Source organism: Neopelma chrysocephalum, unplaced genomic scaffold, assembly GCF_003984885.1.
Source record: "Neopelma chrysocephalum unplaced genomic scaffold, ASM398488v2 Primary Assembly neopelma1_23, whole genome shotgun sequence".
Lineage (NCBI taxonomy): Eukaryota > Metazoa > Chordata > Aves > Passeriformes > Pipridae > Neopelma > Neopelma chrysocephalum.
In genome coordinates this window covers 20,621,646-20,648,573 of record NW_020897691.1, presented here as the reverse complement: position 1 = coordinate 20,648,573, position 26,928 = coordinate 20,621,646, and the positions used below count along the sequence as shown (strand labels likewise).

The 26,928-nt window shown below is 37.4% G+C and overlaps 1 protein-coding gene across 6 annotated transcripts in view; it reads left to right on the top strand.

Moving 5' to 3' along the window:
- Positions 1-26,928, top strand: part of ADGRG6 (adhesion G protein-coupled receptor G6) — a 108,789-nt gene that overhangs the window by 58,565 nt on the left and 23,296 nt on the right. For all 6 annotated transcript variants that reach the window (XM_027689626.1, XM_027689620.1, XM_027689635.1 and 3 more), the window contains 10 exons: positions 1,665-1,750; positions 3,106-3,158; positions 3,239-3,292; positions 13,197-13,339; positions 14,006-14,120; positions 17,218-17,279; positions 18,733-18,940; positions 19,287-19,452; positions 22,587-22,727; positions 26,106-26,222. In XM_027689626.1, the coding sequence (XP_027545427.1) occupies positions 1,665-1,750; positions 3,106-3,158; positions 3,239-3,292; positions 13,197-13,339; positions 14,006-14,120; positions 17,218-17,279; positions 18,733-18,940; positions 19,287-19,452; positions 22,587-22,727; positions 26,106-26,222 (1,145 nt within the window). The remainder of the gene's footprint in view (positions 1-1,664; positions 1,751-3,105; positions 3,159-3,238; positions 3,293-13,196; positions 13,340-14,005; positions 14,121-17,217; positions 17,280-18,732; positions 18,941-19,286; positions 19,453-22,586; positions 22,728-26,105; positions 26,223-26,928) is intronic.

The following is a 26,928-nucleotide window of genomic DNA, read 5'->3' as shown; positions in this document are numbered from 1 at the left end:
GAGATCCAGGTCTTGCAAGTGTTTTCAACTTGCGCAAAGTCCAATTTTTTACTTCCAAAGACTTAATTTTTCCTCTTTTATTTACATTTGAAACTATCACAGTAATAATATAAAAATAAAATACATTTTCAGATTAAACTGTACATCAAATTTGTGTATCTCCTGAGTTAAGGGAGGAAAAAAAGACATTAAATCAAAAAGCAAGTTCATTCTACTCATATATAAAATTTAATCATAGCTTACTAAAGAAGGTAACTAGTAAACCATCTTCTTTAGTATTTTATCATAGAGGAGTTTTCATACTAATCTCAGTGTTCATGTGATTAATTCCATATTGAAAAGAAAGAACAATACTCAAGCCATCTCATGAATAAGATAGTAACCAATGTATGCACAATTAAACTGGAAAACGCTGGCTTCAGATTTTCTTTCCAGATACTTCTGTTTCAAGCTCTTGTACAATAATTATCTATGAAGTTGTAAAATTATGACATTTGCTCCACTTAGAATAAAAGGTCTTTTATTTAGATTCAGAAAGATAGAGCAGTTCCTTTACATTCAGAGATAGAAAGGGATTTCTGTATAATTATTGTCGTGCCCTGTTCTGTCCTGTGTACTGTCTCTGTAAGATTTGCAGAGGATTATATGAATACATGTATCTATGATCAAGACCCACAACTTTGTTTGGTAACAGCCCTGAACCAAGCAATGCCACATGTGCACATATATGCAAGTGAATTCATCCAGAAGTTCTTAAACCCTCCCCCACATCCTGGGAAATTTTATCCAACTGGAGCTTACAGACTTTTTAGTAGCTTAATGAAAAAAAAAGTGACTTGTGAGAAGTACAGACTTTTGACACAGAGCATAACCATGAAATGATTTGATGTTATTTATTAGATGTAAAATCTTGTAATGCTGCCTACCCACTCATGAGCTTAAAGAGAATTTATATTTGCCCAGTGACATTTCAAAACAGCTTTCTGAATATAAAATTGCACCAAGCCAAGTGTTACACATTTTGTGACCGAAAGATGGTTTGTTCAGCTGCCAGTTTCGTAAAGCTAATGTGAGTTCATCTACTCTCTGGCCATCACCAGGCCTGAGACAAAGACTGTGCTTTGGAAACAAGAGCTGTATATCCCTTCTCACACCTATTCCTATGTCCTCAGTTACCTTGTTACTTTTAATTGATAAGCTTTATCTGCTCTCACAAACTTTTAAATGTAACCTGCAGTGGTTCAATTCTGAATTATAACAATATGACTTAGAGCAGTATTTATCCACTTTTACAAACTTCATTAATTATAATAGTTTTTTAATTCATGGCACTTTCATGATATTGCTTTAACACACCACATTAGAGGCATATGCAAAATAATATTTTTATATATCTTGTCTGTGAATTTCCATGTCACATTTCAAGTGTCTCTGAAAATATGAAGGGGAATGGAACTCTTGTCAAAATCATCAGGACTAGCGAGAATGGTCCCAAACCTGCAGGCCTTGTTCACTTCAAACTTTATAATGCCAAGAAGAGCCTGAGATGTCCTTGTATATGAGGTTCAACCTAATCTTTACATTAACCGTGAAACTAAAGTCTCATTATTAAAAAGGTAAATTTTCTCAGTTTCTAACATTATAATGCTGTTTTTAATGGACAGGTGGGCTGTTCTACAGGATATCTATAACTGTCTTTAGTTCCAACTCCAACTCAGTGTCAAAAGTACATGACGTCATTGCAGAATGGGTAAGTTAAGTTTTCTTTCCTGTGTGATTACATATATGAATCTGGTGCATCAATGTTATCAGTTGGAAAAGGAAAAAAATAGACTACCATATAAACTCTAAATATGTGTTCTCTAAATATCTTTCTATTATTGATTTGTGCAGTAGTGAATTCAGCTCTGTGGAACTGGGGCTCTTCAGCTCTATGGATAAAATTTTGAAATGTCTTCACTTCTTAAGAAATGTAGATACTAGGTAAGATTTTGAAAAGTATGGAGAAATCATAATTGTCCACTGAAAGCGGTAGATGTCTGAGTTCCAACATCACTATACAGGACAAAATTTTTCTGCCCAAATGCTAATATGGTTTTGAAGTTATATGGTGAAAGAAATTATTAAAAAAGCCAGGCAGCGTTGATTTGTGTGAAGCAATAAACTTTTCCAGTTTATCCTCATGTTCTGTACTTCAGAAGGCTTCTCCTGTGGGTCAGTTGCTGAGGATTCTAGTAGTCTCTGGGTTTTCAGCCCATTTTTAGTAGACATAAGCTCCTTTCCGGGCCCTCTGGGTGGAGGATTCTTGAAGTTCTTGTCTCTGAAAGTTCTTCCTGTCTAAATACAGATATTCTCTGTTCTTTTGACAGTTCACATAGTTGTACTCACACAGTTTGTAAGTAGTATTTATACAACTACTTACATGAAAATGTATCATGAATATATGGCAACTATTCTTTATTTTTCTTTTCATAAACCTGGAGCTTTCAGCTTTCAGAAGCTAGGGAAACCACCTATAGTAGTAATCTACAAACCAGAAATGCAATCATCCACACCTGCCAAGGTTGTTCTCTTAGCATCACTAGCCAGGCAAAGTACTTTAGGTAGCTGAGCCAAAGAATCTAGAAAGGTGTCACTTGGCCCTAGCAGAGTATGCAAAAGTGTCTCTTGACAGGAAAACTGAGCAGCCACTGTGCACTTAGAATAAATAGTACAAAGGCGTAAAAGAAGATCATCAAAAGTTTGAAGACTTTCGGGTGAATATTTACCTGGTACCTTTGTCAGGAAATCTATTCTTATCAAAGTGTTCCTAAGAATTTAAGAGGGGAGAAAAGGAAAAGTGCACATCCTGTGCACTTACCTATTCACTGTGTCATGACCTTATAGAGATTTCCTTCTATCTGTAAAAGGCCACATTTCTCACTACCAGTTGTACATCTAATACAACATTCACCTCACTGAAATGTGAGAGTGTTCTCTTTGCTTTGCAAAACTGAAGGGGGTTTCTCAAGGGGCAGAAGGGTGAAATTCTAACTGTGCCTTAAGCAATGAAGAGCCCCATTAACATCTCACCATTCATGTGATCAATGTCTTCCTGTTTTTCAGCTGAACCGTACTTTCCAGAACTGGAATTACACTGTGTATGTGGTCAACATCAGGTAAATTAAAGGGGAAGATGTTTATGCTGTATTCCTTTGGAGAATTAGCCCACCCTAATTAATGTCTATCTCTTTTATAGCATCCACCCAGGCTCCATAAAAGAGGGAGCAAGAGAAAAAAGAAGTATTAAGAGGTAACGTGTTTAAAGACATTTTCTCAATAGAGGCAACAGCTGCTATTACAAGTGGCTTTACAACAGCCTTTATTATCTATTATTGGATTCATTGTCTCTTATTTGGCATATGCTGCAAGTCTGTAAATATACGACTGCTGACAAGCTGAGCGCTCTGGATGTGCTTAGAAACCTAATACTGGTTATCATGTTTGTTTTAGTTTAAACCTCCTGAGCTTTAAACCTTAACAGATAATTTTTTTCAGAGCTCAGGTTTCATCTCACAGAGAACTGAATAGAGTTATGATATGTAAGTTGCATGGCACACCCAGCTTTCTTTAGCAACAAGCTGCGGTACAGTGGTGGCTGTCCACTGTCATTGTATTTGTTCTCTTTAACTATGGCTACCCTCTCTGGGGTACCAGTTCTGGTTGCATTCCTCCCATTGTGGGGTTCCATTTCCGAAGGCTTGAGGTGGATAGGTAAGGGGAAAACTCCAGCACCAGGGGTTTCTTCAGGTCCTGACCGCATGGAGGGGAGAGCTTGCTCACCCCTCCCCCCACCCACGAGGTCCCATGGCAGCCACAGACAGCACACGGGACTTGGAGAGGAGGAGAGAGAGAGGGTGTTTATTGATAGGGTTTGGAGGATTCAGTGACCAATTACCAGTTGCAGGAAGGGGTTAACAGCCAATAGGAAGGGGTTAAAAGAGTCCAAAGGGAAGGCTTCTTGATATCTTCTCAGGACATTCCTGAGGCAGAAATAACACTATCGTGGGGTATTTTGGGAAGAAGAAAGCATGAGTTAACTAAGAGACTACAAAAAACCATCTTGAAGCATGTTTAAACAGCAGTTTTCTCATATAATGCAGATTTACTGCTACATTTAACCAGAGCCTTTTGAGTTAATAGTCATCTTACTAGATGCAAAACACTGAAAAATCATGTTAGAATTGAAAGCCAAACTAGTGTGAGTTAAACTATTTACCATATGCTCTCATTTCCTGACTTCTGCTGGGCTTTGAGGCGCTAGAGTTGGAACAACCTCAAAGGCAACCAAAGAAAGTCAGATGGGTCACACCCCCTGAAAATTTGACCTCTAGGGGTTTCTTTGAAAGCAGCAGGCTGATTCTGAGGGTAGTATGGGGAGGGAGGAAATCTTAGGACCAAATTGAGGAGAGTAAACCAAAACATCATTAGTCTTGTGAGAATGGGGCAATAAATGGGTATGGGATGTATCTGTTTGCAGTGTAGGCAAAAATCCCATAGAAAAGGACTTTAACTGCTGACTCTTGAGAACTGTCATGATAATGGTAGTAAAAGCTGGGCTTTTTAGTTTCAGAGATAGGCCGGGATTCCAAATTTACCATCAGGAAGTAGCCAGTGATGCTTCCAGTTTTCTACAGAGTTTACCTAGGTGTGAAAAGATCTGTAAAAGGTAGTATCTGCTTCCCACATAGCCACAGCATAAAGACAGCTTTTATTGGCAAAACCATTTAACGGGTACACTGTAAGCCCAGTCTCTGAATGGGCTATTTTGCTGCTTGACCTACATTTACAGTAGAGTGTAGTGATGTGGGTAGGATTTTTTTTCCCACTTCTAAATGATATGGTTATGCCAGCAGTGCCTTTGAAGTGGAGGCCATGCCTCAGGTCATACCAACAATCCAGGACGGCTGAGGAATGTTAAGCTTTCCCCATCCTTATTCCTGCATCTTTTACGAGGCTGCCTCGCTGCACACCTGATTTCTTCTTGTCTCATCTTCCCACTATCCCATCCTCTGGATTTTTTTTCTTCTTCCTGGTCTACTAAAAAAAGGTGAAGAGGGAGAAATTATTCTAGTAATTTCCCTTTCCGTTTCCTTTTCCTCCCTTTTTGACATACAGTGATTGTGCCACTAAATTACTTCTCTTGATGTATTACTCTTATGGGGAAGTAACCCCATTTCTATTTATTTTGCTCATCATATGTAATCTCAGAGGCAATAGAATTACATGTTCATAATATGTCATAAAGTTTGTCAGGGGTGACCTGGTCCAGTGAGAAGGCTCTAGTGCACTTTGTGTCAAGGTCAAATGGCATTTTTTGTCATCATTCTGAATAATTTAGTATAAATGTTAATCATGTCACACAAAATGTTAATGTTCTCCAAATAATCAGGAGTGTTACTATGAAAACTTAGAAAACAAAAAGTTAGAAAACAAAACGAAAAAAATGAAGTCAAGATCCAGCCCAGCCTACCCTGTTGTGGTAACACAGGGATAATTAAAAATTTAAGTGAGCTACATGATAGATGACTAACAAAATTTACACCTATTACATATATACATATATAGGAATATATATACACAGTAATTTTTTGCCTTTTTTTGTATATCTTTCATGTCTTGCATACATTTTCATGCGTCATTTACCTCTTACAGAAGAAACATTTGAGAAAAGTTGGTTGAAACAGCTTTAGGTCTAAGTTCTTCTGAGCATACATCTATGCTTGTACATCCTTCCCTTATGAAAAAAAAGAAGGATCAGCTTCCCAGTAGTCTTTAGTGTTCCTGGCTTTAGTAACCAGACTGCCAGGTCTTTGAGGTTTCTAGATTTTGTGAGGAAGTTGAATTTCTGAAGATCCAGAAAGCAAACTTTTTTTTCCTACTGCTTCCCATTCATTGCTTTCAAGATTCTTTGTTAGATTTTTCACTTTCTTGGATTTTTCCTGTATAGGATTCTTAGGAAATCCTACAAGACACTAGGGTAACATTTCAGAGTATAAAAAATTAAGAGTTAAAGGTTAGCAGTTCCTAATACCTGATGGAAGTAATGGTAATTTCTCACTGCCCAGATGATCCACTGAAATGTTATGGCTGTCATATGGAACTTGCTCACAATGTGATTTCATGCAGTTACTATTAATTAAACATCCCTATAATTTATTTCTGTGAATAGTTGTCCGACTATTTTCTTATTTCTCCATTTTGTATAGCCAAGAACAAGTCTGTTGCAGTCTCAAGACATTCTACTTTGTTTTTAAGTACTTCTTATTCTATTTACTTTCGTGTTCATCTGAACAGAAATTCACTCCACAGTTGAAATTTAAGACCTAAGCAATAACTATCATGGCCTTATCTTTATCTTTTACAGAAGTTAACCTATTAATCTTAACTCTAACTCACTAAGCCTTATTTCCCTTTTCTTAATTTTCCACAAAATCATAACCTTCTTATTTCTAAGACACTATCATAATTCTTAAAAATTGCTCTTTGAGAAGGTTTTTCCTCTCTTTACATGAATTCATATTCTTATCATTCAGATCACATATGCAGCAGTAAAATAAAACCTAACAAAGCAACCATCCCCAGCCTTTTCTGTGCATTTTGCTTTGCTTCACCTTAATTCACCACACTGCTACCTTATCAAGGAACTTCAGTTGTCAGTCTCCTCACCTAGTCTTCTTGCATGGGAGAGAGAGAATGGTTAGAGAGAATGATTCAGAGAAGAAACAGAAGCTGGAAGTGGGAGGTAGGAAGGTGGCTTTTTTTGTCACGTTAAAAATAGGTGTTTTCCAAAAAAATATTTTAAACTGTTCTGCATTCTGGACAACAGCAAAACAAAAGAAAATTATTGAATTGGATTGTTTATCTTTCATTGTTGTGTTCTATGAGCTGCAGAAAGCCAAAGTACACTGTGCTTATTAGGTGTTTGTGTACCTGGTGATGAGAGACAGTGCCAGGTCCAAATGTGCATATTATTATCAGCACCTTTAATACTGTGACATCCCTGGATGACAGCCGTATATATCAAGTTAATACTTTGGTAGATTATTAACTACTTTAATAGACAGAATTTTATCACAGCTATATTTGACTTTGTGTCTGTGTTTAATTTTTACCTCTGGTCATACTGTTACCATCTGTTAATGAGAGGGCAGCTGTTCAAAATAGACAGGAAATCACCATGGCCTATGGACATAGCTCTTTCTTTGTTCCCCATTGGCCTAGTGGTTAGCATGCAGGACTCTCACCTCTGCGACCCAGGTTCGAATCCCAGCCAGTCCCCCGGGCAGATGGAGCCCGTTAGCCCTGTGAGGCCATCCATCTATGAGAAGGTCACTCTAAACAAACCTACGTCCTGAGGACCTCACTGCCATTGTCCAAGCTTGCTTGGCCCCGGCAGATGAACCTTAGGATTAAAGGGTGGGCTCAGTTCAGCGCAGGCTGTGTCTCACCTAAAAAATCCATTGCGCAGGCTGGAAAGGTAAAAAGACCTTTCCCCAAATCTTCGTTCACGAAGACTGGCCATTAATTGTTCTTGCACAAACCTTTGAAAGTGAAACCAATTTATGGATTTTGTGTGGATAAACTATAAATGTGTTTGTTTCTTTCATTAATTCTTTGCCTTTTATGACTCTGCAGCTTTGTCAAAGCTTCCTGTGCTTTGCTGCTGCTGCCTTTTCTCAGAAGGGCCCTACTGATCCTGGGTTTTGTCAGATGACTATATAGTGTTGCCTCACAGTAGGGGAATTGGTCTTTAATAAACAGCTCAGCTCCTCTGCTTCTCCTTTCTTCTTTTATTTTCCAAGCAATTTTGAGGATTCAGGCCCCAATTAATTTATAAACTTTTCTCCACTTAACATACATAAGTAAGTTTATGCTTTTTCCAGCTTCCACTGCTTGATTGTCATAATTTTGGCCTATTTCCAATGTTCAATTGCTTCTACTGTGGGAAACAACATTAATGTTAGTACTGTTAAACATCTCATCCAAATTAAAAACCACAGTGGTAGCCGTGGTGCAAAGACTATTAAACCTAAACAGAAATCCTTTGTCTTAGGAATGAAAATAGAAAGGAAAGGAAGAAATCAGAACTGCCTGGGCCTAGTCCTGCTTTTTGAAGTTTGTGGGAGTTTTGCCACCAGTATCAATGAGGCACATTCAGGATCCTGCATGCTGTGGTTTTGGGTGTTGTTTTGCTTAATGTAAAGTTTAATGCACTTGGATAGAATTTACATTAATTAGATTTAGGCAGAAGCTAGGAACATCAGAGCAGCATAATTTTGCTTTTCTAGTCCTAAGCTTTGTAGATTGCTTCAAATTATTTGTTATAAAATAATTATGCTATTCTTGTTATGAATGAACGTATCTGTGATGTCTACTCCTGTTTCAAAAGTTTTCCTGGTTTCTACTGGTGCGGTTTTAGGAACAACTTAGACCTGACCCACCTCTACCCCCTGCAACTTCAACTTCAGTGCCTCCATTGCTGAAGATAGTAATGGACAGCCTTTACTAGGGCTGAGAAACATTTTAAAATGCCACACAATGTGTATATTACGTATAATATTCTGTTTGAAAAACCAACCAACAAAGCGCCAAGCAGAAATCCTCAGGTTTCTCCACAGTGGCTTGCTGGCATCTTGTGTCCATGACCTGTAAAGAAAGCCTTCATCACAGATAGAGGAGATTGGGAATTCCTTTCAAGTGACTGAAGGATGATCCCTTCTTAATCTCTTGCTGAAGCTTCTTGCTCTTGGTCCCGCTTCCAGTTATTTCCTTTATCTTTCCACTGGCTTTAACTAGATTTAATGTAGGTCTGACATTGTTAGATGCTGTTTTTAGAAAAGTAGTGCACTGGGGAATGAGGAATGGGGAACGGGGGTTTTCTTTGTTGTTTCAGAATATAGTTCAAGGGTAATCAAAAACTCATTTCAGCAAAGACCTGATGTTAAATGCAAGGGATTCTAGCCCTTTCTATTTTGGCTATTTGCAACGTTCTGTAATAACGAATAGCCTTCATACCAAGTTATCACATATTATAAGTGCCTTCTGTTGAAAAACCGTAGTTGATTGTATTCCCACAGCAGATCTGCAAGGAATAGCAAGGCCCAGAGACACAAGCACAAGCACAGATGCATGACTATGGTGCTTGCAACGCTGTTCTGCTACAACCGTCATTAACTTAAAAAGGAAGGCTTAGGATACTTTTATTTTTAATAGTGCAAAAAGTAGCTGCAATTTTTAGTTTTGTGTCCTGAAGTCTCAGATTTTATATTTAACTATAACATCACCTTCTCCTGAGAAAGGAAACTCTTTATCCTTGGCATTACTTTGAATGTCTGTGTTATGCTGAATCATAGTTTTTTGCTCTCTGTTCTGAACATTTTAATAGTATTGCAGTCAAAATCACCTCAAGTAAAAATTTATCCACAACTCGGATGCTTTTGTGGAATGCTTTTAGTTTCCCTCTACTTTCTTAGTTATTTCTGTCTCATTCTGTGTGTTTTCTAACATTTTGTCTGCTCTTTGTGTTGTATCTTCACTGAGTGACTTATGCAATGGTCAGCTCTTTTTTTGTCTGTCTGGTTAATGTGAAGAAGTTAGTACTGTTCACAGGTGACTCTGTGGGCCTACATGTGCTGCCAGTCTTGAGTTATAGCTACCCATTACTGCTTGTCTTCAGAGCCAACATAACAGCAAGATTGATAAAGAATTTAACGTTGACATCTTAAAACTTTTTAAAATTTGCCAAGGTAGTTAGCAATGACATTCCCAGTGACTTTGAGTGGAAATTTAGATTCCCTGAGTATTTAGCTTCTTTAAAAATGATTCGTTATATTCTTTAAATCAAGTAACATTAACTATGAAAGAAATTAATAGTGATTTGGGAAACAGTTTGACAACAACAGTAATTCGTATTGGTTCAGCCTGTCTAGAACAACAGAAAGGAGAAATGTGCATTGCTAATTATCAACCACATCTCTTCAGGTACAAGACAGTCTGTGCTGCATGGTTCACATGGTTTCTTAATCCTTCCTTCAAGCTCCTCGCATCGTGTAGCAGTGAGACCACAGCCCGTGTGTAGGCACACTGTCCTGGAATAGCTCTGAGTCACGCTGCCAGAGAATAAAGCTGGCTTTGTGGTACAAGCCATGGCAGTGCAGGCTCCACCACCGCCTCCTGTGCCTCTGATGAGAGTGCAGCTTAGTAAATTCCTCTCTCCGAGTCAGCTTAGCTCAACAGACCAGGACGAAGTGGGAGAAACACTGGTCTTCCCCTGCTTTCCTGCTTGCTTCATCTGTCACCATTTCAATCAAAGAAAAGAGAAACATACTTATCCCCATTGTGTTTACATACACCACAGTCATTTTTTTTAATATCAATAACTGTAATGCTGGAAGTACAGGTTACTGTAGATGATGTGTAATTTGTAATTGATTACTGCTGTGAGAATCTATCTGCTTTTATATGGCACACAATAAGTAGCAAATCCAGTGACGCCAGCAGAGCATGGCAGAGTTGTAAGGCTACTGTTTCCCAAATCGAGATTTGTTCTTCACCATTAAAATGTTTTCTTTCTGCGATCTGAGTGTGACAAAAGTGGAAGGAAGCACTCAGCTTCATATTGCATCAGCTGTCAAGTTAAAAGATATTTATTTACTTTGGGAAGCTAGCATGAGTCATTCTGAAAAGTTTATAGAGATTTTTTTCATCATATTATGGAGGAGGCTCTTATTATATAGTATGCATGACTTGCGATATAGGATTTTCTCAGAAAACAAGTTACAGATTGGTTTAAGAGATTATTTTTATCAGTGCTTCATTATCAATACTTTCCTCTATAATTTTGCAAGATAACTGCAACCAGTTCTACCTCATCTATCATTATACATTCTATTTTGTTACTGTTATCCCTCTGCACAGTTATGGGTACTAAATATCATTTTGGTTAGTTGGGAGTCCTGAAACAGGCAGCTTAACAGTAGCAGTGACTGTTCAGAACTTCTGTTTTGCAGCCAGAGTGCTGAGGTAGGGAGTGGCATCAATATATTAAGTTTTCCTCTTCTGAAGTAAAGGGAATAGACAAGTGAAGCCAGGATCTTTTAGGAAAAATGGTTAAGTGCCAGGAGACTCAGCCTGAAGTACTGAAGGGCTGAAGGAATTGGCAGTCACGTAGGCAATTTCCATGCTTCTGCTAAAAATAAATGCCATAATAAACTTGGCTTTGTAATATGTCTGAGGTATACAGCAAAAGCCTACTAATGCTTATCTACCCTACTGAGGCTATTTGCCATTTATATGTTAAACACTCCACAGAGACGAATGGAATGTTAGAACTCAGTATATCTGGGAGCAGGGCAGGAGCAACCTGGCCAGGGATAGTTGTCATTTCTCTGCTAAAATACATCCACTGGGAAAAAGGCAAGCCAAGCCAGCAGGTGGTCGCATTTTTGTCTTTCATCTCCAGTAACATGTTACCAGTAAAACAGTAAATATGGCAAGAAAAAAGAAAAGTATGCTGGTGTTCAACAACAATAAAAGAAAATAAACAACCAGGGACCGTGTATATTTATTTACTTATTTATTTACATCTACAAAAGTTAAATGTGTGGAGTATTTAGTTCACATTTGTGATTTCTTTATGAGGTTTGGACTTCGCTTTTCCTTTTTGTTGGTTTTTTTTTCCTAGACTGAGAGGTTGTTTTCTAATGCCAGTTGGTTTAATGCCATTTCACTCATGAGAGAGTACTTCAGAATTATTGGCTAGAGTTACTCAGTTTTCAGAATGATGCCTGACAGAAAGAGGGTTAAATCTACCATCTTAGAGCAACATCTGTACACTAAGCTGTAGTTTTATACTGTACCAGATTAGGCACCTCTGGAAAGTACAATTCTGAGCTGTCATCATGGAGATGTCTTTCTGGAAGATTTTTTTTGAGTTGAAGTCCTTGTCTGTCATGGGAAGCAGTACCTGAAAACCCTACTAGCCCTCTTCAGCACCCCTGTAGTTTTTTTGTGCTTCTTTCTGTAGACCACAAGACCCTTTAGCTGACTGTTGCTTTCTTGCATGGGGGGCTGCAGGTGAAGGCAGCTCTGATCAGTTTGTGCTGTGCTCGCAGTATGTGTGCTGGCAGTGCTGCTACTTCTCAGCCTGCCAGGAATGGCTCACACACTGCAAAGGTCTGTCTTTATTCAGGCTGATGGGTATCTAAGGGCAAGGCTAAGATGAAGACAGCCTAAAGCAGGTTTGCTTTTTCCTTTTTTCCACATTTTGGCTTGCATGGAGATCCAGTGTTCCATACTTTAGTGGCGTCATGTCCTACTAACCAGAGCCAACCAATGTTCTTGGGTACCAACGTATTCTTGTCTCCAACATGTGTTTCTTTGTGTCCCAGGAGGAAATTTCTGGGCTTTCCACTGTGAGCTTATTTCCTTTGTCCTGCTAGAACTGCTTTGCTGTTCATGGTTTCCCTTCCAGAAAAGCTACGTTTTTGGACAAGGGTGGGGACTGTTTTATTTCTCTCACAGGAAAGAGACTTGGGCACTTTGAACTACTTCTTATGCCCAAGAAAGTAGCAGCGGGCCACAGTACAAAACAGCTATTAGTGCTCAAACTTGAATTACTCATCTGAGCAACTCGACTTTCATAATTACATCTAAAAGCTTCAGAAGTGTGTCATGGTGTTTTTCATTCCATTAGAATCCAGAGATTTAAGTGTTAGGCATCTGTTCTTTGTTAATCTTCTAGTCTTCCTCTGTCTGTAGTCAACGTAGAGGTAGATCCTCTGGAGGTGGCATGAATCAGCTCTTAAGTTTCTAAGCCATCAGCAAATAGATTTTTAAAATTAATTGGGGCCCATTTAGAACTCACAAGTCTATGGTTTTATCTTTTAATATCTTTTAAAATATTCTAACTCTTCTGAAAACATTTCTTAGCTCTTTTAATGAGATGCTTCTTTAATGGTAACTAGAAGATGAAATTTCCCAAACATATTTTCTTGTTGTGGCCTTATATATAAACGTAATTTACAGATAATGTGCAACATTGTGTTGGTGACTCTGTTCTATACTCAGAAAATCAGAGATTGACAGATATTTTTATTTCCACACATTTGGCCTCTGCTGTTCTGACTGAAACACTTGGATAATTTTCCTTGCAGTTTTGGTGTTTTGGCTCTTCTGGTTTATAATTCTACCAACAACATCAATTTAGAAGAGGAAGACATCCGACAGAAGCTCATAAGTAATAATCGAACCATAGAAGAAGGATATAAACTTCATACTGTGGATGTTGATCCAGTGGGTAGGTAGTGTTTTGCTTTGCAAATTTTGTTTCCTTATCTATAAATAAGCATCTTCTGTGTTAAAATAATCCCACATTTCCAAATGATATGACTCTTTGAGATTTTAAATTGTCCCTATAAGCTTCATTGTTCCACTAATCTCAGAGAGCCACGGTCAAGATATCATTTTAACACAAACACAGTTGTCCAGATTGCTTTAGTCAGTGTTTTGCTGTCTGGTTCAGAGACTGGGACAGTTCCTGACAACTCCTCTGGTAGTTTGAGGATAAAGAAGAATGTTTTACAGCCAGAGCTAAAATGACCTCCATTTTGGACCTCCAAGGCCCCTTGTCCCCACGTTTCGATGCTGTTTGTGCTCCTGCCAGCTGCTGCCCTTAATCTGTCTCTTTTTAGCTGTTGTCTTTTCCCATTCAACTACTACCAGTCAAAGATTACTTTTCCTTCGGGAGGGAGGAGGTGGAGGCCGTTGGAATGCGAATGGATACTGCATGCATGTTCAGCTCTTTCCCTTGAGCAGCAGCAGTATCTATTGACACTCTAGAGAAAACAACCAAGAGTTTAATTTGAAGACAGTTTTGTGCTGTAGACTGCTGAGGACAAGAAATGGAAGATGGTTAGGTGGTGAAATTTACTGTTAGCAATGATATTAATACTCTTTTTTACAGAAAAATGTTTAGCTGAAGAAAACCCTCCAAACTATTTTTGGCCAGATACCAGACCTACTGTGACCAACTTCACATTTTGCCATGGGAGCTCAGTTCAGACTGCATCAAGAACCTGGTAGGTGTTCAAATGTCTGAGAAGCTGAGTTGCTTCAGATGCAACTTTCTGGTTATATAGTTAATCTAAATTCTCTGTAATGGTTGCCATTGGCTGGTATTGTGTTTCAGGAAGACAATTTCTATACTGTGAAAGATTTTGTGCATGCAGTAAGAGTATGTACTTGATTGATAAGAAAAAAAGGCTCATCTACCTTCTGTAGGGCATATTAAGGCCCAAAACTAATGCATGTCCAAAGTGACTATAAAAAGAGCATCTTCTTACAGAATGAAGCTGCTTTATTCAAGTCATAGAATCATAGTATGGTTTGGGTTGGAAGAGACCTTCCAAGGTCATTTGATTCCAACCTCCCTGCCATGGGCAGGGACACCTTTCACTAGTCCAAGTTATTCAGAGTCCTTTCCAACCTGATCTTGAATACTGCCAGGGATGGGGCACCCACAACCTCTCCGGGTAACCTGTTCTAGCATCTCACAACCCTCAAAGTAAAACATTTCTTCCTAATATCTGAAACTTAATCTCTCTCAGTTTGAAACCATTCACCACTGTTCTGTCGCTACATGCCCTTGTAAAAAGTTCCTGTGCAGATCTCTTGTAGCCCCCTGTAGGTGCTGGAGGCTTCCATAAGGTGTCCTCAGAGCCTTCACTTCTCCAGGCAAACAACACCAAATCTCTCAGCCTGTCTTTATAGGAGAGGTGTTCCAGCCCTTTGATCATCTCTGTGGCCCTTCTCTGGACTTGCTCCAAGAGATCTACATTCTTCTTATGTTGGGGGCCCCAGAGCTGGATGCAGCACTCCAATTGAGGTCTCATGAGAGCAAAGGGGCAGAATCACCTCCCTTGACCTGCTGGCCGCACTGCTTTTGATGCAGCCCAGGATACGGTTGGATTTCTAGGCTGCAAGCTCATATTGACAGGTCACATTAAGCTTTTCTTCAACCAACATCCCCAAATCGTTCTCCTCAAGGTTGCTCTCAATCCATTCTCCTCCCAGCCTGTATTCATGCTTGAGATTGCTCTGCCCACATGCAGGACCTTGTACTTGGCCATGATGTTTATGTTACTGAAACCAAAGTTTCACATATGCTACCACTCCCATGTGTAAGAAATAGAATAAAATTCTATGAATTTGAGACGTGTATTTGGTTAGTCCAGAACATCTCATCTCATCAGGGGAAAGTAAAAGAAATCATGAAAAAAACATTTTGCCCGTAGTTAGTCATAACTGAAGGTGGGGATAATCTTATGCTTAAAGAATTGAACTTGTGTTTTTAAGGTTTAGGACATATTTTCCCTAATGTAGGCTTTCTTTGCAAACATCTACAAAAGACTTTGACTCTGTATCTCTATTTCTCATTTGTAAAATGGGAATATTATTACCTCCATTGATGTATTACCAAAACACTATGGCTTTGATCTCTTTTGAGTGCCTTAAACGTGGTTATGATGATGCAATATTAATTAATTTCCTCAGTATTTAGGATGATTACCATTAAAGGCAATATATTAGTCTTATCCACCCACATTGCATCTGGAACATGTTCGGAGAAGACCAGATCTCTTACTTCTTGAAAACAGTATGGCAACATGGATATGAATCAGCTTTGAGGTTCTGTGCCAAACAGGAAAGCAACCTGCATTATATTTAAATAACTTACTTCCTCAGCCTCTTAATCTTGTACAAGAACTGATCCTGATTGACCAGCTTTTGTTGTAGAGTGAGTAGTGCAGAAGTCAAATTGTTTTTATGTCAGAACTTCAGAATCATTAAAAATTAAGGTTTCTGGCCTTTGCTGTCCCAGTATTGCTTATCTTTATTGTTTATTTGTGGTCTACACAATACCATTGATTGTCTGTGTACAGCACTTCTCCTTTAAAAAATCTCTTCTAGTCCTGTGCATCCCACAGTTGAAGGTTACCTGCTAGTGTGCTGTTATAATAAATGTGATCAGCTGAGGAATAATGTTATTTTATCATGTGCTTAGTGAAAGGATAAGTTTTTCCCATTCACCATCCTGCCTTTGCCATGCTATGACAACATGATTGTCTTTAAAGAAAATTGAGGAAAAAGTGTGTTTAATTTTGGAGCCATTGTTACAGGATGACAAAGATGATTAAGGGACTCATACATCTCTGTTACTAGGAAAGGCTGAGGGAGCTGGGCCTTTTCAGCCTCGAGAAGAGGCGACTGAAAGGGGACCTCATCAGTGTCTCTAAGTATCTGAAGGGAGGATGTCAAGAGGATGGAGCCAGGCTCTTCTTGGTGGTGCCAAGCAATAGGACAAGAGGGAACAAACAGAAACTGATGCACAGAAAATTCCACCAGAGTACGAGGGAGAACCTTCTTACTGTGAGGGTGACCAAGCACTGGAACAGATTGCCCAGAGGGGTTGTGGAGTCTTCCTCACTGGAGATATTCAAGAACCATCTGGATGCAATTTTGTGCTGTGTGCTCCAGGATGACCCTGCTTGAGCAGGGAGGTTGGACCATATGATCCGCTGTGGTCCCTTCCAACCTGACCCATTCTGTGAGTCTGTATTTTGCTATGGTAAGGCTTTAAAAAAAAAAAAAAGGGAATCTTTTTATCTGCCCCTTACTTTGGATCTAGATCTGAAAGTGACTTGCCCTAGTTTTCCTGGGTGGCATAATTTATATCTTCACATAGCTCCTCTGCATGTTCTTCTGAGAGGTATTATGGCTTGCAATTGACTTAATCAGAGCCATTTACATCAAGGATAAATGATAGGAACAGCACCTGAGTGGCCATGATAGGCATAATAGTTTGTGTTAACATTTGGGTATTTCCCAAAATAAAAGGCCAGAATTTCCATTGAAGCATTTTGTCAAATCGGTGTAGGAATCAGCTGGTAATTTGTCCGAAAGAACTAGGGTTTCTGTTTGCACTGTCGCTTAATCGATCACATTTGATCCAATACCGCTCTCAAGAATTCATATTACATTTCACTAGGGGCCATGTTGCTAGCAATGTTGTGAATTGAGAAGAGTGGACCACTGTGACACCTGCATAAGAATTATTAAATATGTATGTAATTTTGTTACTGTATTTCATGTGAATTTTGTCATTTTCCTCTTTAGCTATTTGGGTCTGCAGAATTATACATCATACTGGGGTCAACCTGATCTTAGAAATTGCACAGGTGGGTATATTGATGTTGGTCTTCGGCTAAAGGAATAGTGTGGTAGACTTTGATTACTGCTTCCTATAAGGAAGTTACATTAAGGAAGAATATCTTTCCTCTTTATGCTAAGTTGTTTAAAAATCTTTCTAAATAATCAGAGTAAATAATTAAACTCTGAGGAAGGGCACCGGGTTCATATCAGCTCACCCATTAAAAGCTCTGGATATGAATTACTGAAATAAATCAAACTCTTCAGGCAATTTAAGCAAGAGTAGATGAAGGTGGTATCTTGCCTCTATTTGATATTCAAGGTAGGACAAATTTTTAAATGTTTCCAATGCCTGTAGCTGCCAGGGGAAAGACGCCCACTCTCTTCACTGGACTTATGATCATACATTTTCAGATTTATTCTCAGTTTGTAAAATACCCCTTGATGTCACTCTGGTCATAAAGGAGTAGTGAAATAACGAGACAACAATTTTATGGCCTTTTTTTTTGTTGTCAGAGCTAGTGAAGAGAATTATACTCTTGTGTGTATTTCAGAGCACCTATAAGTAAGCTCCTGTTCTGAATTGCTTTCTTGGAGAAGCCTCTTTTTCTTTCTTCATTGATAGAGGTGTCCTAGGGAGCCCGGCTTCACAACGTAGTTGATTGAGTACTTGCAGTCAGACTATAGGAAAACATCATGTCATGTAAAGTAAACATTCTAAAGTAAATGTACCAAAAGCTGTATTATAAAAAAACAGCATTAAAAACCCACAGCCAGTTGCAGACTGAACTGATATTTCAGTGTTATTTGCGAATTTGAATAAATCTCAAATATTTTGATATTGTAAAAGGTTAGCATTGACATTAGTTTTTGTCCAGGTGGCATTGAAATTACAGTTTAACATGTGATTTACACTAATGTTTTGCCATTGGACACACTATAAAACTTTCCTTACCAGGAAGATTCTTCTCATGAAATTTGCTTGTGTGTCATACTTGCCAGCCCTCTGATGAGTGAGAGAACCATCCTCTGAAAGAACTGAAACATTTGCAATGGGGTCAGTCTTTCTTCACAAAGCTTAAAAGAGTGAATACTCTTTCAGTAATAGTGAAAGAGTGAAACTCTTCTTTCCCAGTGGAAAAAAAAAAGGATAACATAAGGAGAAAAAAAAGAAAAAAAATAGACTTTTTATTCCTTACTTTTTGTTTCAATCAGCTCTTTCAATAATAGTTCTGATTTACAAACTCAAATCAAAATAAAGAAAAGAAAAACACAGCCAATGAGGACAGTATGTAATTAGCAGGTTCTATATACTTTTTTCATAAAATATAAATTTGACAAAATTATAAAATCCTATGATCATTCCCAGCACCCTGGAACATTCTCTGGATTTCAACAATGTGAATAAAAACTTGTATTTCTGGATTACTTCAGGACTGTAATGCATTATTTTCTCTTTTTTACTTGATTGTATGCTTACAGAAAATGCAGCTGATATAGCCAATCAGCTTCTGAATCTCACTGGTGAAGGGCAGCAGCTAACCTCAGACAAAGTAAATGACGTTGTGCAGAAGCTCAAAAAAATTGTTAATGATGAAGAAATTGATGAATCTCTGGGTTCTACTGTGGTGACCATTTTTTCTAATATTCTAACCAGTTCAGATAGCGTATTGGCAGCCTCATCTTCAGAGTAAGTATTTCTTCATTTGAGACAAGCTTTTGAGAGCAACCTGCAAGGCTGTAAGGATTCATCCTTCCATAAATAGGCAAATGATTGCAGCACAAAAATCAAACTTTTCTGATTTTCATCAAAAAGAATTTTCCAAATTAGATACACAAATATTTCTTCTTGTACTAAAATTAATGTGCATGACTAAGACAAAGTATTTGGATGGAAAAAAAGAAGTCTTCTGACACATGACACAGCATAGATATAAGTATTGTTGAAAAATTATTTCAGGAGCAGTGATATGTAGTCAGATAGTTTCTGTCAGTCAAAAGCTTTTGTTTTAGAATAATTTAACTTCTGTTTTTAGGGCTCTAAAAACTATTGATGCCTTGGCTTTAAAGATCCATTTCACTGGACCATCCATGAGTATTTCAACACGAAATCTCGCACTTGGAGTGTCTTCTATAAACTCAACTTCATTCAAAGGTGGTTCTTTCAGTGTCAGTCCACAGAATAATGCATCTGATTTCCAGGTACAGAACAAGCGGTTGTATTTGAACATGAAACGTGCGTGTTGTTCCAAGTGTGTTTACTGTGGTTCCTGTAAAAACAGTTACAATTCCCAATTCTCCCTTTACTTTCTATTTCCTTTTTCCTGCAATAATCCAAACAGATTAATGTAGTATTTCCTTGAATGACAGGAAACACAGATAAACTCACATTCCATGCAGATAAAAAGTGATTTCCTTATAAATACAGAACAACTTGACCCTTTTTTAGTTTTGTGAGTTTTTTTACTAGTGAAAAAGGAAAATAATCTTCAACAGTCTGTTATGTTATCCATTATACACTAGCTAACAATTCCATTGATGCCTTTCACCTTTAGAATGAGACTTCTGGATGTAGGTATCTACATACAGATTTCTTCAGATACAGTAGGTCTTCAATCTTCCAGTAGAGTTTTAACACTTACTGCTGAAAGAGACCTGCGACTGATCCTGTTGCCCACACATAGGTTGATAGGCTTGTACCATTTAGGAATGTCTGACGTGGTTCAAGTCATTCATGTGGAGCTTGGCCAGCCTAGACATTAAAAACAAAAGAAACAGAGATCACTCAAAATGCAGGAAGGTCTCCGGTGCTACAGTATCTAGACAGGTTAGTATAGTTATTTATTGTCACCTCAAAAATATTTTTTCTCCTTTTTTTTCCCCCCAAGTAGAAAAAATCAGACATCTGAAAGCTTGAAATAGAATTTGATATGCACATGAGCACCTATAGGATTTTCCAAAGGTTCTTTGGAAATCTGTACTGATGAGATGCTGAGACTTTAAATTTCACTATATGCCTAACTGCATCTTTTGGCACCTAAATGCTTTCAAAAGTGCAATACAATGTTTTTGGGGTTTTTTTGCAGTTAAATAGGAAGTCTATGACAATGTAATCTCAGTTTCCTGGGTGTTTAACCATTCAAGTATCATGAGCATTACTTGGAAAAACTCACAGAAAATATTACACAGAAAAAGAAAAAAATCTACTGTCATTTGGGCCAGAGGAACCAAAACTGAATTCAACAATACTTGTCATTATGCAAACAGTTAAAGGCTAATCTTTAAAGATCTAAGAGACTAAGAATAATTTTAAAAAGTAGTAGTAACATAGTAGGCTGCAGGCCTTTTACATGTATATAGACTTAGGATCAAAACTCAGATGCTGTTTAAAGGGATATGAATAGATTTCATGCAATTGAGTTTTCACATATTTCTATTCATAGACATTTTGGCTAAAATTTCTTTGAATCAATTTTATCAGAAATTTTTGATAATTTTAAATCTACTTTTGTTTAGCTCTCATATTAATGAAGGTCCTCAATAGCTGTTTTCAGCTTTGTTTTCAAAGGAATGGTTCTCCTCCAGATTTCATCCTTTATTTATGGAAAGAGGAAAGGAAAAATTCTAAAACCAGGTTTTCAATGTTCGCTTGTATAACAAGAATTACCATCTGTGGCTTGAGGACATCCAGGAATCTTCTCGTCCTGGAATCATTTATTACAGCACTGCCTAAATAATCATAAAATCCAAACTCTGTCAAAGTATTTATAATGTTCCTATTGGAACATGAGTTTCCTCTGAGGCTTTCACATTTCAAACAGCTGATTGAGAATTCTTAGCATCCTTCCTGCTAGAAAAATCTTCAGGAGCTGTGGTCACCATTTGTATTTTCCATGCCTGTCAGGAAAGATACTTGCTATCCCTCCTGGAGGGAGATTCCCTTGTGAAAGCCCTCGTTTTTCACCAGCGATGTGATGTCCTATCCTAGGCTCATTGGGGAACAGTAACAAGCTGTATGTCAGAATGTTGCCAGATTTTATTTCTTTTTTTTTTTTTGAAGTAGATATCAAGCAAATTTATCCATGGCAATTTGGAAAGATTCTGTTTCAATCCCCTGTGTCTTTATATTTCTTGCCAAACCTTTGACTAGGTTAGGTTTTGGTGATTCATATTATTAAATTGTTCATGTAATATATCCATGCTTCTTTATAGAAGTCTCTTCCACTCTATTTGCAGACAATGCCTGGGACATCTTTATCACACACACACTTTCTGTTTACTGTAGCAGAATTACCCTCTGAAAACCTGTTTTTCAACTACATCTGTCCCTGTCAGGAGATATCTATGAACCACTTCTGACTGATTTACCGTGGTGTCTGTTATTCACAGTAAACCAGTGAATAATCTGTCAGTAACCTATGACTTTTAACTTTCTGTTAGCTAATGGTGCTTTTAGAATCAAATGTCTGATAGTGAGAGGCATAAATACATGACCAGGATGCCTCTGGGGAAGTCAGAAGTGTGAGTTTCCATATCTCACAGTAAAATTCTTAAATGCTTTTACTATAGAGCCATTGTGAGATGGCTTGTTCCCCTTCCTTTGATGGCTATGGTGGCACACCTTGAGTATGTCATGGTGGGAAAGTGTGCAGTCATAGAATTGCTAATAAAATGCAAGGTTGCATACTCATTTATGTCCTACTCACTTGTAACATCCCTGGGTCACAGTGGGCTTTTAGATGTCTGACACATTGCCAGTATATATTACATTTATATTAATGGCAGAAAGTGTCTTTTTTTTGAGCTATATAGCACAATAAATATAGATGGGTGACACTAATAATTATTTTAAGATCTCCTTTTTGTAGTAGAGAAACTATAAAAGCTCATAAGAAAATTATTTCAGATATGTGGATCAAGCCAACTAATACAACTTAAGAAAGAAGGATTTCAGAGCATATTTTTTAGTTCTCAGCATTGTTTTCTATGAGAAAAAGTATATTGAAGGTTACTGAAAATGATTATGACTACTGTTATTGCCATCCATTATTTCCAAATCATCATTATAACCGTGGAGGAGTTTGTTTCTTTGTTGGTTTTATCTAATACATTTTTATAGCAGAAGGCTGATCTCATGCTGGAAAGGTGGCAAACCTACCAAGCCTTAAAAAAAAATTATTTATTGCATCAACTCTTACATAGACACAGGTCATATAAGTGTTGATTGATTCTATACCCATGTTTAGATATCTTTGTGTAAAGGTGTGAACCCAGTTGTGGACAACAGATGGTTTGATTTTTGTTTGAACATGTTCTTCTCTTGTTTTATTTAACAGATAGATTTTGACAAGGATCAGACAAGTGCCTTTGCTTCTGTTGTTCTGCCACCAAGTTTACTGAAGAATTTAAGTCAAGATGAATTTGAAGTTATATCCAGGGCTCAGTTTACTTTCTTCAATAAAAATGGTCTTTTTCAGGTAATCGTTAAAGTGTTTGAAGTAATTTCAGATAGGGTGAGTCAAAGCCAGCTGCTAAAAGTTTCCTATAGTGTAATCATTTCACAGCATTTTGTGAGTTACAGGAATTAAAAGATGATACCAAATGTAGGCACTAAAGACAGTCTTATGTTCAGAGTGACAATATAGTTGAAGTGCCCAAGATGGGTTAAAGTCTGTGATTTGACTGCAGATTCCTGTGAAATGTAAGATAAACCTATTCTCAGGGTAATCTGTGGAAAACTGTATCCCAGCTGCTTATAATCAGAGGAAAGTAGCATGTCCTTTAAAAGGGCATAAGTTGTGTTTAAATGCATTAATATAAGTCCTTGATGTTCAGGGGAGCCAGGTTCTTTTCTATCAGAAGGGAATTTGGCCTGTAACACTGCAAGTACTCTCTTTTCCTTATAAGCATTGGTTAGTAATCATATCCAGCTGACTACTTTATAGTCAGTTGGAAACTCTGGGCTGATGGTCAGTAGCCAGAGAACTTTTGTTTCGATATGTACTGTTCTTTTCATACCTGTGTTCTCATAAGCTCACCGTATTTTAATAGGGAATAAGGATAACAATACTTGCACCTGAAAAATAAAGGTACTCAGGTAGATTTTTTTTTCTTTTTGGGGTCCCATCAAATGGTAATTGTAAATAGTGCCTGCATGGTAGATGCCAAAAAAGTAGGAAGAGTTTGCAACTTGAAAAACAGAAAACCGAAGCCATATCTATTTTGAAAAAAACCAAAAAAATTAATTAAGAAGGAAATATTGTTTCATGGTGAACTGTAGAATGTGTCTCAGAAGACTTGAGTTTGTTTTCCCATCAGTATTTTAAGTGACCTTTGGCTCTTGTGCATCTGCAGAGCTCTGTAGTATTGTATTGTCTCTGTATTATCGTTTTTATTGGCAGTGTATCCAGATTCATCAGATAATCTAGGCAAGAAAATACCCATGACCCACAGTTGCCTTCTGAAATACACCCCAAAGTATTTTAACTGTTTTAAAATGTATTAATTTTAGGCCTGCTTTTGAGAAAAACAGGATGGATATCTTTAATTAAAAAAACCAGAAGAATACAGATGGACTCTTGTCACTATGGCATAAAATCGTATAAAATTAGAATGTGTCCTTTAGTAGTTTTAGAATGTGTTTCTAAGTGATACTTAATAAGCCATTGAAAAGCAAAAAAACAGGAAAAATTGCATCTGAGTTTACAACTAAAATGCCTTTTATTTTTTGTGTGTTTTTCAATCTATTCATGGGTGGTACAATCAACACAATTAAAATTGTGTTTTAGTAGGTCTAAAAATAAAGGAAGTCAGAAAAAAGGGGGTTAAAATAAGGCCTACAAATAAATTAATCCACATGCCATCTCAAACCCAGTAACTTTATTCATTAGAATAAAAGTATTTCATAGATACATTTATTTCAATTGCACTTAAAAAACCCCGAATGCTCTTAGCTGTATTCCTTATAAGTAGTCAATGTAACAGTGAAACATTTTACTTTACAGTACTGGAGGATTTTTTTTATTGCAACTGGGAGAATTCAGAAACTTTTATCTTGTCATTCATTAAAATCTGATGGTTATATCACTTAGAAGACTATATAAAAGCTACTCAGGGTGGGATTCATTTCACCAAAGGCAGGTGTGTTCCATGTACACATCAATGCCTGAACTGTTGTCCATAAGTTGCCTTCAAAGCTAGTTGATGGAAAAGAATGGACACCGTTGAGGTGTAACATATCCCAGTGCAGGACTCAGCATCAGTTCTCCAGACAAAGGAGCAATTGCAATTTGAGATACTCAAGGGTACAAAAGTACTGACAGATGTGACAGTGAACCTGTAAGAGATGTGACATCTGCAGTACCAGCTGGAGACTGGGCAGAATACCCTAAAGCCTCTAAAATGGGCACTTTTTTTAGGCAAGTCGTATTTTGACCTAGATGTATAGAATAGATACAATGAATTAATGCCCTGGATGTGCCAGTTTCATTTCATTCACTATGTTAAGAAACACTAGAATGGTATTTTCCCTTAATTTAGCTGAACATGACCTTACAGCTAAATAAGTAGTTACCTGTATTTTACTTTAATACACACATTATTTCTATTTGTTTCTAAGGATAAGTAAGAATATATTATATCACCTTCCCTAGAGAGACCAACTGGTATTTATGTCTAGTTTTTCATATCTGCTAGAGACACAATCGACTGAAACCTGTAGAAATATGTCCAAGGACTTCCACAGACTTGGTCAGATGTTAAAATTTAGGTGGTAGCCAAGAGGTTTTGTCTTGTTTGAATGCTCAAGAACTGTCTAGATATTTGGATTTTCTTTCCTCTTTGACTTTTAAGGTTTTAGGAAATTTTGTTACTAAGCTCCAGTATAATCTGAAATACTGCATCTGAAAATTCTTGGATATGGTTTTTAAGAAATGAAATAATCTTCTCAGGATAATGTGTACTTAAAAACTGAAGCTGTTCTGTCTTTCATGAGTGGTGGGATCTCATGAGCCCAGTGCTGAGCTGATACCTGACATCTTGTTAGGTTAATAAAACCCCTAGACAGAAGGAATCAAAGGTTCAGGAATTTGACAGACCAGATTTTGGGAGGGAAAGTGAGTGACAACAGACTTCATTTGACCTAAGATCTGCCATAGGTAGTGACCAGGCTTCCCAACCAGGCATGTAACTATGCGGGTTTCAATGGAAACTCATGAAAAGAAATTAGTATTTCCATTTTAGTAAATAATTGGTTTCCAAGGAAGACTTCTCAGTTGGAAGATTCTTAGCTGCAGGTTGAAAATAGTATTGCTCAGTGATAATATCAGAATTCTGTTTAAATTCCCATCAAATAAGACCTTGCAGAAAATACTACCTCTTTTAGTACGTAACTTGCTTTGAATTTGTTTACTTCTTCTTAGTCATTCATTTTAAGGTGGAGGATGATTTAGCAACCATACACAGAAAACAGGTTATTCTCTAAAAACTTTTCATCTACTCGAAAGGATAGTGTCGACAATAAAAGAGCAAGTTCATTCTTGTTTAGGGAAATGAGCTAATCATATCATGAGTTGTTATCTGCTACATTGTTTGAGTTATAATTTTGTTTGCCTTCTAACCTCTCTCTATAATTGTGCTCATGTATGTCTATGACTATAAGGAAAATAGGGAAACTTCAGTGAAGCTAACCCATAATTTGATTTTATAAACATAATGTTCTTATATTGCGTAATCAAAAGTACAGAAATGCTGACAACTTACTTATTCTGGCATGCTGCAAAAATGAAACTATGTACTCTGGCTTTTATGTTATGTGCTGTGTAAGCATTTATTATGTTTTTCCTAATCTTTCAAAGGATACAGAAAATCCTGCCAATTTGACCAGTTTTGTGGTGGCATGCAGTATTGGAAACTTAACCATTCAGGATCTTCAGGATTATGTGAAGGTTACAATCAAACATACCAAAATTCAGGTAAAACAAGACTGATTATTCAGAGGAACAGGAATGCAGAGTGTATGTGGTAAAGGCTAAGCATAAAGCCTGATTTATTGGGATGGATTTTGAGTAAGAACATTGATGGAAATCAAAAACTCTAGAACAAAAGCATGTAAGCAAAAAGTGAAAACAAGTAACCTCTCCCATCCTCATGCATTCGCACTCCATTCATAGTCTAAGAATTACCTGAAAAACTGTTCATTCTGTCCCTCAGAAGCAATTTCTGTGCCAATAACTAAGCAAAACCTCTGTTCATGACCATGGTTTTGACCAGGGACATGATTTATTACACTGGAACTTTAGAATTACTTAAATTCTTTGATCAAATATTGTTTTTTTAATACTTCCCCGAATTATTTTGTTGTTACGTGGTTTTCAGCAAAGGAGGAATGCACAGAACATGTTGTTAAAAGATGACCACAGCAAATTTAGGGAAATAGAGACCAAATGCAGTCTTTTGGCACATACTGTTTCAGTTAAAAAATTGGGTGAGCTTGACTCTGTTCTCAGACACGTTGTCACTATCTAATCCAAAAGAGGCAATAGCACTAGAGATGTTAAAAAAGAAAATGTTAAAATGTAATACCAAAGTAAATTGTAAGAACCTGGTTTGTAATTTTCACGGTTCCGTTAACTTTATCTTGTGTTTCATTACAATGAATATTTTAAGGTGAGGCAAAGG